Genomic DNA, 15,136 nt, shown 5'->3' with positions numbered 1-15,136 from the left:
CCGCCGTTGTTGCTGCTGCCCCTCTTTGAAACCCCATCGGTGCCATCACTATCTTCCGCCTTACCATATCCAACCTTACGCCACACTTGTCGACCCATTCCATCCAGATTCCAGTCATCCTTCCTTTATATACTCCCGTACGAAAGTACCTCGGAGGATTAAGAAAACAGGGCTGGCTCGCTCACTCTGCCCACATTTGGTTTTGCATTGCACTTGTTATTCGTCATATCCCGACCATAGTACTTAACTATAAGAACAAGAATTTGGTATTGTGACTGCATTCCATAGCAATCAGTATTAATTACCTGGGATAATCTAAGAAGAAGAAAAGAGAGAGACCCTTCCTGCTCTTCCTCTTCCTCAACAAAAAGAAAGCTCTATTATTTTCTTGAATATTAAATCAGATCAAATCAAATCGAATCAAATCAAGTCAAGTCAAGTCAAGCCAAATCAAATCAATTCAAATCAAATCAAATCAAATCAAATCAAATCAAATCAAAAGCATTAAAAAATCGATTGAAAAAGATCTTCCTTTCCAAACAGAATAATAAGCATAATCCCGTCACAAATCTTTCAATCTTCCACGCATTCTTATTTATACCGCTGGGTGTTGTCGTCCAATTATTCAATCCTTATTCTCTTGACTGGTTGGGCTGTACGCGGTATTTAAAAGCGGCCAGTTTAAAACCATTCTAACTGCACCTTTCCTAAACGGACATTCAGCTACAGTTCCAGTCGGCAGGGGGGGTTAAAAAAGACACACATTCGACACATTCGACACACCACCCGAGCACCCCTCGCAATCCTCGCAATCCTCGCAATCCCAGCCTTCCCTCTCGCTTTTGCCACTTTTCTCCCACTCTTCCTCTCTCACCGTCTTATCTAAAATTCAATTCTTCTTTTGAATGAGTCTTCAAAGACAAGAGTCAAAACTACCATCGAAAAGAACAAGAACACAAGGGGAACAAACAAATCGCCAGCTCAGAGAAAACATCCCAGTCATTATTCGTCTAAAAGGTTAAATTGTTTAGTTGCCTCTTCCTGGAGTACGACTTCATATTACACGACATTATTATACCAGCTTCCGCGTCTTCTGCGTTACTACTCTCTGGGGTTGGATAGGACCTTTTCAAATCTTACTCTCTCTTCTCATACGCTTCCCAAACTTCAAAGTTACTCAGGACCAACCGATCCTTTCTCTTACTTCCACAGGATTACTTCTTCTCGAGGCTCCCGTTCATACCCCCTCCCCCGGATATTGAGAAAGTTTTCCACTTCTCCAAACAGGATTTTCTTCTAGGCCGTTTTCTGACTATCCAATTTGTCACCGGTTATTTTGTGTGCTACCACATTTATTCCCTAGGCTGACTTGTGTGTGATTTGCATTCCAAAATCCTCACTTCTGGTCCTTCTCTTTCTCTTCCTACCAACTTTTTCCTGGATCATCATCATCATGTCGCGACGTGACGATAGAGATAGCAGAGCTTCGCGCTCGCAACCGCAGCCACCACACTCATCTGTTGGCAGGACAGGCCAGTTTGTTATTGACGCTGAAGGTATCGACAGAGAAGTTATCACGGCCGATATCTGCCGGTATCTTGGTAACGATGCTCTCGTCAAACCGGGTGACGTGGAAGTAAGTAGTCGCCTCTAAATTTTCAGTCTTGAATCTGCGATGGAAAACTAATGCCTTCACCTACAGGACCCGAGGACGAAACAACTGAAGCCTGTCTACGTGATCACAGCTTACAGGAATCTTACAAATGTAATGTCGCGTTATATCGATTGAGTGATGTCGCTGATGAATCTTGGGTATAGGCAATGATATTTGATTTAAAGCAGGCGTCTGCAGATTGGCGAGCTGAGAGACTTGCTAGATCGAATGCACAATACCCTACAAATGGTATCTCTTTAAGGGATTCGAACGAGATGGTTCGAAAATCTAACACCCCTATAGTAGTTGACTACAGAAGTTCAAATGCACTCGATCAATCTATTGCTCGAATGGATAGAATGGATGCAACACAGCCTCGACCTGCTGCACAACAAGGGATGTATAGTTCACCATCGGCTGCTGTGCCCAGTTCCCAATCATATCAACCAAGTGGCCAGGGTTACTCGGCGGGTTACAGTCAGCCCACAAGTTACCAGAATGATGGCTACACCCAGCCATCATCACAACCATATGCTCCTTCTACCCAAGGATACCCTCATGACTCCAGGACTTATATCCACGGATCCAATTATTCTGTTGCTGAACCACCCGCTGGCCGCGGCGGATCTGTTCCTCAGTCAACTCCTAGGACTCAATATCCACCTAGTACATCCTACCAAGCACCTGCAACGCAGTACTACTCCCAATCTGGACCACCTGCATCAACTCCAGCATATGCCGCCCATGCACCAACAGATCCCTACTATAGTAGTCGTGGTGCGTACGCCCAAGTGCATCCATTTTCTTAATTGTTCTTATTCTCGCAAACGAACGTAATCTAACAATTTAGCTGCTCCATCAGGCAATTATGAATCCACTCCGGAGATATACGATAGCAGAGCGTACCCGGAAAGTTCAGATTACCAGATGCAAGATGCCGGATATACTGAACCAGGCTCGTCATACCAGGAACCTGTATCATACTCTCAGCCAATGCCATCCGGACGAAGTGGCACCGCCACTTCTTCGTCTCAAAGACCGCGTGACCGGGACAGTAGGGATGACCGTGACAGACATCACCAGCGCCGCAGGAATTGATCTTCTCTCTGGGACGTAATTGATTTTTGCGATACTGTTTCCTCGGACTTTTATCATGTCCTGGCGTTTTTTTCATTGCTTTATTCCCTGGATTTACTGGAACACTGGACCAATCAAAGGAAGCTCCTAAATTATGGATCCAGACGAGACAAAGGGTACTTTACGACTTCATCGGAATCTTAATAAAAAGCCAAGAATGCAGTAGGTATTGCATCTTGGATATCGAGGTATGGTCTTTATATTACCAGGATTTTCTATCATACCCATCGCTAGACTACAACCAACTGGACCGAATACGGAATGTATTATCGGAGAATTACCACGGATGTTTTATCATGAACTTTGCATGTGCAGAGCATTTATCCCAGGCTTTATGAGCTTCGAAGGACCAAATGAGGATAATGGATGTGTTTTTGCCTTCTTGCATTTTTCATCTGTCAGTTGCATCAGTTTTTGCACACGCACAGGCCGTTGGGGCGCATCATGAGTTTATGTTTTCTTGAAAGTTTCTGGATTATCTTAGGATACCATCCCTCATACTTGCTGCCTTGGACCCAAATTTCCGGAAGCCTCGCCGGCTGGTATTTCCTCCATACCACGTTTCGTGATTTGGTTAGTATCTTAATACTCGTTAGAGCATTCGGGTCTGGGTTCAGGCAGCATTGTAGAGAAGTTTGTATATACATCGACAGCAGCCATTCAAAGGATAATTTCAACACTTCAAAACAATGCCCATCTACATCATCTCATGGATTCCTTTGTGGTCAAGACCCGACCATGGATTTTCATCACTGACTTTCAAGCATGGCCTCACAGCACAGGTATAGTCAAACCATCCGGTTTTGGGACCTCTTTCTGGATTAGCCTTCTTTTCATTTGGACCGGGATTGCTACCCTTACGGACTACTATCTCTTGGATTTCAGAAGTTCAAACCATTGGACGTGCTATCTCTCGATATTCCCTCCGTTGCGTTCGTTCGATTCAGGTGTGTATCATGGACCAATCGGCTCAATTAAATCTCTTTTCGTCGCCTTGTCCAGATGAATCTCATCGCGTTCCAGGACACCGGAACATCTGACCTTTCCACGGGTTACAGAAGGTTGTTGTGCGCCGCTCTGACACAGTCCCGAGAAATGAGGAGTGTGGCCCAAACAGATACCCAACACCCAAGCAACTACACGAAAGAGACCCGGTAAATCGACCCATTGCAAGCATATCCCTGGTTTGGACTCGACATTTCAACTCAAGATTCATCGCTCCCTCCAAGCGGGCTTGAAGAAAGACACACAAATCATCCAAAGTGGCCACTGAACCCTCCGAGGACTATCTGCACCTTGCGGTATTTTGTCATATCTCGCCCAATCTCAGCACTCTCCATTTTCTTGCGTGGTTTCAAATCCAGGATAGCATACTTGATCATCATTCAGCCCTCATAAAGCATATCCACGCAGGACGTCCAATGCCGTGGTCATTTACTAGCAGCTGTTAGCTATTCTTTCTGAAGACGGATATCCTAACCACGGGGCACAACGGCCGACTTTTACAGAGGGAAACCTTCTAATTTGCCCTCTTCATTGACTGCTGACAGCAATAGGAAATTGCTTGTCAAAATTTGGAACCTTCAGAAAGATTGTTTAGCTTCAAGAGCGTGTCATTTCAATAATTTATGGTGGCAATAGTCTGTTATTTCATTCTTTGAAACTCTGCTCGCATGTTTGCGGGCCTGAGTTGTACGATTAGGATCGGTTTCATTCTACTTTTGTGGAGGGTTTAAGGACTTCATATTCGTTTCCGGTTGGGTTGTGAGGAAACATAATACGCATGGCGGTTCGGTTGGTCAGTCGGTCGGTGGCATGGTGTGGTCTTTGGCACATATAATCATTTCAATCATCTCACAAAACGGCATAGGTGGCATAAATTTAGATGCTATTACGCCATCGCTACTCATGGCTTTTTAATTACTAGTTTTCGTTTCATGTTTTATTTGGATTTCTATTTGCTATAGTGCTGTGATGGTAGACCAATGGACGGTGTGTAATGAGATAAATGACGGTTGAAACTGCAGCTTTCTGCAATGTTTAGGAAAAGAATGAATGAAAGACGTTCTGGAGAACTAGATTCTCCAGCCAATTGTACAAATGTTACTGGTCCCAATCAATTGACATAATGACTATTTGATCTAGGCAACGTAGAACTCGTGAAATGGTGAATTGACAAGCGTATACTATGCCTGATAGCAGCAATAAAGGGGCATGTCGGTGATTTATAGGTAAATGTTTGGGATACTGATAGATCCAAGATGATAGCTATCTCCAACGGCTGGATCGTGAACCTTAACTATTTTGAGAGTATCTACCAAAATCAAGATTTAAATCTAGGAATTATTGATTCTTCAACGTTGTTGAACAAATTCTGGATTTGTTGAAGGCGTATCCTGGTGATGTGAACGGGCTAAAAAGTTGATATCTGGGGTAAGTTATCATACCGAGGCTTACCTAGAATGTCTCAGTGCATTCGTTCATTGACTTCTTGACCTGAGAAGAGCTTATCATCAATCTAAACAATTACATACTCATACATGCATTATCATACTTATAACAATTCGTGATGTTACTACTTTCCTTGTGTTTAATTCCACTGATCTATACTTCTATTCTGGTATCAGGATGGAATAATTATTGGGCTGAAGGTTTCCAGGTGCCATTCCTATCATCAATTCAAGCTCCGTTACGACAATGGACCTCACCACCCAAAGACTCTGGAGGCGATGCAGCCATTAGTCAGAGTCGAACCCTCACTCTGCGAAGCGTGTATCATCGCGGAACCAAAGAATACCCTGAGTTACATCGACGGCTGAGAATCAATCCCGAGAAGACAAAGAAAGCGGCCCTCGAAGTCAGCGATGGCGAATCTGAAGTTGGACCTTTTACCCTTTACACAGCTCCAATAGGCATCCACAGACTTCGAAAGCGAAGTGTACAAGATATAGAAGCTTTCAATCAATGGCCTGCCGATTTACCTGCATCGGCATGGTCTGTCGATGATGTGTCGGCGCCAAATGTGACAGACAAATCTACTGTGGTCAATTTTGCTGTCATGGCAGCAAACACATATCAGCGAACTCCAGATGACCCTCAGTGGGAAGACGTAAAACCTCCCTTCAATCTTTCATCTTCCATTGGATGGGAATCGGATGGTCTGCGGGGCCATGTTTATGCCGACGATACAAATACTACAATCGTTATCGCGCTGAAGGGTACAACTTCAGCTGTATTCGACGGAGCGGAAACAACTACAAATGATAAGGAGAATGATAATCTGTTTGCGGGATGTTGCTGTGGACAAGGCGGATGGGGGCTACGAAAAGTATGTGATTGTATGACGGCAACATACACATGCAATGAAATGTGTGTTTCTAAAGCATTAAAGAAACCGAATCGTTATTATCAAGCTGCCGTGGAACTTTATGGAAACATTACAGAGGAATATCCCAATGCAGATGTTTGGTTGACAGGTCATTCTCTTGGAGGACTTGTCACTACTCTCGTTGCATTAACTTTTGGCCATCCTGTACTGACCTTTGAGTCGGTTCCTCAAGCATTAGCAATCTCTCGATTGGCTCTTCCTACTCCACCAGGATACAATTCGGCCTCTGAAGCTCGTGACAATGTAGGTATCTGGAACTTTGGACACACCGCTGATCCAGTATATATGGGTACGTGTAATGGGGCTACATCACTTTGTGCTTTTGCTGGTTATGCCCTCGAGTCGACGTGTCATGCAGGATTACGATGTGTCTACGATGTTGTTACAGATTTTGGCTGGAGTGTATCTCTATCGACTCATGGAATCAGAGCCTCCATCAGAAATGTATACAAGAAGTATGATGAAGCCCCGACGTGTGTTGCCGAGACCGATTGCGTTGATTGCTTCAATTGGAAACGAGAAAAGGGACCTCACTCTACTTCATCAAGTACTATTGCAAGTACAACATCAAAGCCAAGGACTCGTACCGAAACTTGCAAAACTCCCGGCTGGTGGGGTTGCTTAGATGAAGGTAGTGCGAGTACAACGTTTACGTCAACGACAACGATAACCTCGACATCTTGTAAGAGTTATGGATGGTTCGGACGATGTATAGACCCAACTGCTACTACGTTCACCTCTAAAACCACTGTTATCGAGGCTTCGGCAACTGTCCAAGAGGTCACTGCTACTGTTACGAGTAGCGAGGATCTCGCTAGAGGGTCCAAGACTCAACCAGTCCAAACACACCAAATTACTACCTCTCCAAAAGCTCCGACTTGAGAAGATCAAGCATAATACACGGTGACATGAACTTGTGATTGGATAATGGATTGTATTATAACATTGTCTTATTATGATTAGAGAATACACGATCTCCGCGCTGACATTTCGATTGATGTTTATCAAGAAATGAAGTCTGAGCAAGCAACATAGCGAATTCTAGGCTTTGATTTGGAGATAGTCTCTAACGCACCGGTACTGGGTATCTAAGCATGCTACCACCTCACCAACCTCAACCATTATTACCAAGCTCCTCGTGCAAGCATCACGGCTCATTACTAACCAAACGGTGGCCCGTTCTAGGTTTCATTCGGAAGTCTTTTGGAAAAATACTGGTTCATGGGTTCATTTTGTCCATTCAATCTCTAATTTGTTGAAGGACAGAAGATAGAAGCGACTGAATAACTCTTACAGGAGCATATATTCAAGCACATGTATAGAAGGATACTATTACAGTTGTAACACTATTTAGGTAGAATGAAACATATCACTCATAATACTATTGTGTGCTGTGCATACAATACGCCGTTCGTTTCTTGTAGTCGCGAAAGTTCGTTTAAGATCTCGCCAGCTTCTGCGGCGTTTCCTGATGAATAAAAGGAGCATTTTATATGCGTTTCAGGCAATTGAGAACGGTCAGATTGTTCAGAGCAGAGGATGATACAGGATTGAGATGGATTATAGAGGAGGTGAATGCAGAGGTGTTGGGAGAAAGAAGATTGATATTGGTACCTATTGGAAGTGGCGCCGTTCGGGGCGAAATAATGTTAAGAGGCGACACCGGGTCAGGACTGCGAGAGGGAGAAAAGAACAAGTTCGAGAAAAAAATTAAGGAGTGGCTGTCATAATACGGAATTTTATGTTATAGATTGATGTTTCTTTGGGTGTAGTTATCAATATTTTAACTTCTCGAGTCGGAATGGAATCCTGGGATTGTAGTACAAACTCGGTTTCCTCTGCACGAGGTAAGGTCTGATATCTCGAATAGTTGGTGGAGTATCGGCAATTGATTTATTGGTGGGAGATGAATAGAGATATATTTAAGCTCGGGAGGAGTGTGGAGCATAGAATGTTGGAGACATACTTTGCGTTTCTTCGAGGTGACTGAAATGCTGAAATGACGGTGGATCTAGTGGGAGGATTTCTTCGAGGCAGATATATTTCTCCTTTTGCGTTTATGGGTATGGTAATGTGGGCAGTGTATGCATTATTTGCTCATTGTACAGAGCACTATTGTCGAATCCCATAATGATAAAAACTCATAGTCTTGACTGTCACTGAGTAATGTGATTGGACAGCAAAAGAAGGCAGGCAGTGCTAAGCCCCTGTCTATCCCTCATCAATTGTTTATTTTCACGCCGTGATCTTTTCCGTTTGGATGGTGCAGATTGTTTCATGGAAAGGCATGTTTTAGCTCTACATTGTCGCCTTTTTAAAACGCGAGGAGAGGGAGTGGAAAATTGATTCTGGATGAGGGGAGTCCCTGGATTGAAGATGATTTTCTGGCGTCGAAATCTCGTTTGGTGTGTGCGAAGAGGAGCACGAGTATCCATGACTTCAACTAGGTAGGTATCTAGCGAGATGAGGTATGCAATTTTGTATTGTGGTGGAATTGGGACGATCCATGGATAGTTCAGTAATGCTTGATCGTGTATATCTTCTATCTTGCTTTGTACCGAGGAGGAGTCGACCACCAATTACCACCTAGGTAGTTGGTGATTTTCCAATTGGGAAGTACGTACTCATCAAGGTCTAGGTACTCGAGTAATTTTTAAGTATCCCCTTTGTTAATCTACTACTATGACGCTCGATTTCTAATTGCGAAACTTGCTAGTGAATATCGTCCGTCTAACTCGCTTGCGAATATGGAGGTTACAATCTACTTTTTCCACATCCTGTGGAATTCTTTGACGGGAAGTGGAATATTCTTTGACGTGCGTGTTAGCTTGTGCTGGATCAATGTAACTTTATGACGCTATGTTTCATGGTTTGAGGGTGATGTTCCGTGTGGCGGGATGGAATGCTTGAAGGTGTATGAGATTGTGTTGTTATACTCGATATTGGCTAACAATGCTAAGTTCTGAAAGAACGTGTAGATATTAGGTCTGATAACCTCAACCTTGCTATTTTTTTCCCTTTTAATAAATACCTTGTTTAGTAGTGTCAACTTGAGCTTTCGTAAGATTGTTGGAATCATTCAAAACTGCAGGATATCCACTTGCCGTCTCAGACACTCGCTCGAGAAAAGGATCATCAATCAATGTCTGTTACTCCAGATGCCCAAGATCTCCTTTCCTTCCTATCTATGTTTTGCTTTAGAGGTTTGCAGCCTTATACATACAGACATACATCTAGACAAGATCTGATCTGAATTGAGGCGGGGCAAATGGATTCGTCTAAACAAGGAGTAGATAGACAAGCAGCCTTAATTTAGAGTTGGCCATGAACCCGGAAGCAAAGGAAGCCATGAATTGTTTTGTTAAATTCTCCTCGTCTCTTGCTGTATGAGGTCATGAAAGAGATATAAAACGAAAAAATATCAGTAGTGTTGTCTATATAAGGACCTGGCTTGATAAATCCTCCCGTTCAAGAAATGAAATGTCGGTTTCAACGCACAGGAAATCGAATCCTTTTATGCTGGATATCGGAACAGTTCATGCTGATATTAATTTTCATTATGTATGCGAGATATCGAATGTATAAAAAAGTTGAGGTATGTACTCGAATACAAAAAGGATTTTTTATTCAAACCATCTCATCTTTTGCTTTCATTTCTACATTTACTTTTAGGGATTATTTCCTTCACCTCGTTCGTTTAAAGAAATTTTCATTCACATTCTCGAATTCATCGAACTTCTTAGTTCTCTTATCCAAATCATGCCATCGTGTCTCTCCTAAAAGCATCTCCCTTTTCAGCCTAGAAACCGCAATCCTCTCATCCCACTCAACCTCTCCCTTCTCACCCACGATAACGGCGCTTGCTATGTAGTGCGCGTCAAGGACAGAGCGTCACCGTCACAAACGGGTATTCGATCAACATTAATTCTAGAGTCTAGACTAGGCACCGGAAAAGAAATCAGTGAGATAATAACGGAGAGTTTCAATATCGGGACGAGCTGTAGCTGTAGCTGTAGCTGTAGCTGGAGTCAGAGTATCTGGTATACGACGACGGAGACGTTTAGTAAGATGTTGGATCGGAAGAAGTGCGGTTATCAGACCTTTATTCCGTATCTCATGACGTGCGTTTTCTATTTTCCATTCAACCACTCTCTCATAATCACTCACTTACCCCCCTAGATCCTGCAAACCCCTCACCACCACTCCCACCGGCTACACACCCTCTGGACTCTCCAATCCCTAACTCTACTGCTCGAAACGCGGATACAAAGATACTCCCGCCTGGTGCAATAAGACTCCTTATAAAGACAACAATAACAATCGCCACGCAGAAAGTAAAGTACTTTTTATATTCACGGATTGCAAAACGAATGCCATTGGGTATTCACGATACACCTTATAAGTATCTGGGAGTGAGCACTCGGCTTAAGTGAAGGGCTGGGATGGGAAGTGGGGATTTGTTTGGGGGTTGGGAGATGATGTATATGAATGATTTGGAAGGGAGGTTTTTGTACCTTCACTTCGCTTCACTTCGCTTCGCTTTACTTACATTCACGAAACTTGGTCTTTCCCATCCTCATTGATCGATTACTCATGGACTATGAATTCTCTACTCATATCCATCCATCTCTGAGTATCCACTATAAAACCAAAACTCAATATACAGTATACAATTCCACTCTCCTCACCCTCCATCTCCCCAAACCATCAAATCTTCCCAATGATATATACATAGATACCGTACCTAGGTACCTTGTCTAGTATATATCTCCCCCCATAGACCTATCAAATCACATTTCCAAATTCCAACATCATCCACCCAGATTATAAAAGGGGAGGTACATACCAACCAGCTCAATTTATCGCTTTATAAATAACTAGCTATATCCCTATTTTTTTTCCTTTGAAATCTTCCCCTTCCCCTTCACCTACACACCTATCTACACACCTATCTATCTACCCACACAGCCAAAAAAAGCAAAAAAAAAAATTATATAAAAAATACAAAGCGAATTCCCGCAATTCACTCACGACAGGCCATGAAAAATCATTTAACAGCGCGCTGATTCTTTCATTCACCCCCCCCTCTCTATATCACATCACCAGCTAGAGGTGAAGAGCGAATGCTCGCTCATTTTATAGTGAGTGACATCTCTCGAGGTCATCGTGATCGTGGGAAAGTACTTCCTCTTGAGTCTTGAGTCTTGAGTCTTGATAGCTCTTCTCTTTTGAGAGTCAGGTTTGGTTTGGTTTGTATAGGTAGGTAGGTAGATACCTAGGTACTGTAGCTAGGTACTCGAATATCGAGAGTTATAGTCGTCTGTCTAGTTTAATTATGTCCTTGCAACCCTCATATGGATATATATATATATATATATACAGTCAACATCTCATTACGAATTCAAATTCGAATCAGATGGAGAATATGACAATATGACAATATGGTAATGATGAAGAGATAACAGATTGAATAACATTGGGAGATTGAATTTCGATCGTTGTAGATGTGCATACTTCGAGATGAGCCTATCTCACCCTCGAGGAAGGAAGGTGATTGCGATTAGGGATTCTTGCGTGCGCGAAGTGAGATGTGGAGGAGTACTTATGCAAAGCCATAACTCTAATTTCTCTTTCTGAATGCAGATGTCTCTCTACTCTATCGATTAACCACCGTCTTACTCTTACTGTTCTCCTCCACTCCCAATGATCCACTCCGCTCTCTCCTTCAACTTGAACTTCTGAATCTTCCCACTAGCCGTCTTGGGATATTCATCCATCCAGAAGATATATTTCGGAACCAAATGCCCACTCAAATGTGTCCTCACATGGTGTCGAATTGCTTCTTTAGTGAATCTTGGGGCTTGGCCCTTTTCTCCCTCCGTGGTTTTAGCTCCGGCCTCTGCTTTGAAGATCTCATTATGGCTGCTGGCATTAATTCCGTTCTTCACAAGTTTGTCATAAGTTTCCCAACTCATGATATCGTTCGCGACCCCCGCATCATCCGATCCTCGACTCACATCCTGTCTAGGTACAATCCACGCACAAACTACCTCTCCATATTTGTGGTCCGAAATTCCAACCACGCTAACCTCCCTAACATCTTCCATACCAAAGATGCAGTCTTCGATTTCAAGCGGATGGATGTTTTCTCCTCCCCGTATAATCAGATCTTTAATTCTCCCCGTAATCTTTACATAACCTTCTTCATCCATACTCGCTTCATCGCCCGTCTTCATCCAAACCTTCCCATCTTTATCGGTGATCAAGACTTCTGCGGTGCGATTTGGATCTGCATAGTATTCTTTCATAACCAGATATCCCGAGACGGCCAATTCACCGCGTTGACCTAATTGCAGAACTTTATTGGAATCAGAGGGTGAGACGATTTTAGTAGATACATGAGGTAATTGCTTCCCCACGCTATCAAGTCGTTTTTCCATCGGATCAGTTGGAGTCGTCATACAAGAAACGGGGCTCGTTTCCGTCATTCCATAACAAATTGTTAGACCAGTAAGGTTTAATTGTTTATGAAGCTTTTCCATCAAGGATTTGGGAACGGAAGAACCAGCTACGATACCTGTGCGTAAATGTTCAAAGCCAGTATGAGGAATGGTACCCGTAGAAAGAAGTTCGAGTTCGGCGAGAAACATGGTGGCAACCCCATAAAGAGCTGTGGCTTTGTTTTCTTGAATGCTTAGAAGAGTTGCCGAAGGATTGAAAGCAGGGGAAGGAAACAGAATTGTGCTGCCATGAGTAGCGGTTGCCATATATCCGAGAATAGAACCGAAGCAGTGAAATAAAGGGGGTGGACAACAGACTATATCTGATGGTGTGAGAGCCATACGAGAGCCGATAAAATAGCCATTGTTGAGAATTGAATGATGGGTCAAGCAAGCTGCTTTAGGAGTCGAAGTTGTACCTGATGTGAATTGAATATTGATTACATCATCTTTATGCAATTCCTGATTTGGAATGACTTCCTTCTCTTTCTCTGATCCATAAATCGACATCATCGTTTGAAAATCAATGGTAGCTGGCAAACTCGCAAGTTCATCATTCGGACTTTTCACTAGAACAACGTTCTTTAAACTTGGAACAGCTTCACTCTTCCATTCATTCGCGAGTTGCCTGAGATCCCCAATGACATCTTTCAGTAAAGGTGTATTGTCCCTGGGGGGCTTAAATGGTAAATGTGTTTCATGGCCAATTATCAGGTGAGAAGCCGCCAAGTGGTTTAAGGCCGACACCACTTGTTTCGTATTAAATGCTGGATTTAACGGTACCTATTTCAAACAGCGATTAGCACCTCCCCGATCTTTCAAAGCCATCTTTACCTCTGCTGAGATTCACTTCCATCATCCTCAACTTACCAACACAGCACCCAATTTCCAAATTGCATAAGTGATTGCTCCAAACTCCCATCCGTTCCCCAGACTAACAGCTACCCTATCTCCCTTCTGCACACCCAAATTTCTCAACCCACATGCTATAACATTACTCTTCTCATCCAATTCTCGATATGTAAGTTTTACATTTTGGGAGCGAGATATGAGTGCAAGGTTATCACCATGAGCGTTGACGACGCTGCGGAAATGTTGGGGGATAGTATGCTGAAGAAGTGGCGGCTGAGAGGAAGCGGATCGTTAACTTGGTGGTTATAAGAGATTGAAGATAGATAGACGGGGTTAGAGGGTATCGAGTATAGGGGGAGGAGAAGGAAGAAATGAAACCAATTACCTCGTTAGGTCCAGCACTATAACTCTCTGTCAACAGACCTCTCCTTTGAAAGCGCATTCCAAGCCCAAACCCAACTCTACTTCTCATTGTACTCCCCGCTCTCACTCCGCCTCCTAGGCTTCTCGCCATCTCACTCCTCAACTTAATTCCCAAACCATCTCCACATCTCCATCCCCGCATTCCAGCTCTGGCTTCCGTTCCTGCTTTCGCTCCCGCAATACACAATCTAGAAGCCATATCATCTATGAGAATAAAGAAAACCACTTACTCCGAAACGAAACCCAAAGCTTTTCAGCTCATGGCATAGGTACATGTAACAAACCAATATATATATAAACATTGTGAAATGCTGTCCCACTAAAGCACAAAAGTACAACAAGTACTTCAGCTCTCGGTTCAAAAAGGCGGGGTAAGCTCTTTCGGCCGATGTCAGACCCATAATTTATCTATGTACTCTGTGGTATTCCCATTGCTGGAAAAGTTACCCCTGAGTCTTGGCTACATATTAGATCTGAGATCTATGTCATAGTTAATATATCCCAGAGATAAAATGCAACAGAAGAGTTGTCTCGGAAAAACGAAGTGGCATGTTATCATGATTGCTTGGTCCTCGACTTATTGATTCCTTCTCCTTATTCACAATACCAATAGTACAACTATATATACAACTCCACCGCCGTAGACTCTTCCCCAATCTCCGAATCCTCCTATGGGAGTACTCATTAAAGATATTTTATCCGTATCCCAAGCAGGTCGCATCATTGCTTCAACGATTCCACCATCTATTCCACCTCCCAAGGCAATCCAGAAGTACAAAAATCCAATGATACACAAATTTCAGCTCTTGAAAATCCATGTCTTCTGCTTTTGGCATTACAGCCAAACATAGAAAATTCGGGGCCTGCTTCCACATACACACACTTTCCCCTCCATCCTTCTTCAACCATCCAAACAAGAATGAAATTGTATCCCAATATCCCAAATCTCAAATCAAACTCCATGCTAATAGAATAAAAGCAAACGCAGAGGTATTTTTTTTTAAAGGACAACCATTCTATGTTTTCCCATCAAACAAAAAAAAGAAAAGAAAAGCCTCCCATTGTGCTCGTCAGTGTGCCACTCATGCATTCGATGCTCGCTCAAAATCGACTATTGTATGTGCAATGTGCTCATGATTTTTTGTAAGGAAAAGTATCTGTCGTCGGGAAGCGAATATTGAT

The 15,136-nt window shown here is 43.0% G+C and overlaps 3 protein-coding genes across 3 annotated transcripts; 2 read left to right on the top strand and 1 right to left on the bottom strand.

Moving 5' to 3' along the window:
• The first annotated feature begins 457 nt into the window (after positions 1–457).
• On the top strand, positions 458–5,009 carry EAE98_004693 (uncharacterized protein). The gene is made up of 4 exons (XM_038952313.1): positions 458–1,636; positions 1,703–1,765; positions 1,819–2,431; positions 2,505–5,009. The coding sequence occupies exons 1-4, from the start codon at positions 1,454–1,456 to the stop codon at positions 2,750–2,752; spliced, it is 1,107 nt and encodes a 368-aa protein (XP_038810963.1). The 5' UTR covers positions 458–1,453; the 3' UTR covers positions 2,753–5,009.
• Positions 5,010–5,360: 351 nt separating this feature from the next.
• On the top strand, positions 5,361–7,061 carry EAE98_004692 (uncharacterized protein; the record flags this gene model as incomplete). The annotated part of the gene is made up of 1 exon (XM_038952312.1): positions 5,361–7,061. One exon carries the CDS (start codon positions 5,361–5,363, stop codon positions 7,059–7,061), a length of 1,701 nt encoding a protein of 566 aa, XP_038810962.1.
• A 4,799-nt stretch (positions 7,062–11,860) lies between these two features.
• EAE98_004691 (uncharacterized protein) lies at positions 11,861–14,153 on the bottom strand (the record flags this gene model as incomplete). Its single annotated transcript, XM_038952311.1, has 3 exons — positions 11,861–13,462; positions 13,550–13,804; positions 13,917–14,153. 3 exons carry the CDS (start codon positions 14,151–14,153, stop codon positions 11,861–11,863), a joined length of 2,094 nt encoding a protein of 697 aa, XP_038810961.1.
• Between the last annotated feature and the right edge of the window lie 983 nt (positions 14,154–15,136).

The sequence above is a fragment of the Botrytis deweyae genome (assembly GCF_014898535.1).
Source record: "Botrytis deweyae strain B1 chromosome Unknown BDEW_009, whole genome shotgun sequence".
Lineage (NCBI taxonomy): Eukaryota > Fungi > Ascomycota > Leotiomycetes > Helotiales > Sclerotiniaceae > Botrytis > Botrytis deweyae.
The sequence above is the reverse complement of the archived record's forward strand: the minus strand, read 5'-3'. Positions and strand labels throughout refer to the sequence as shown.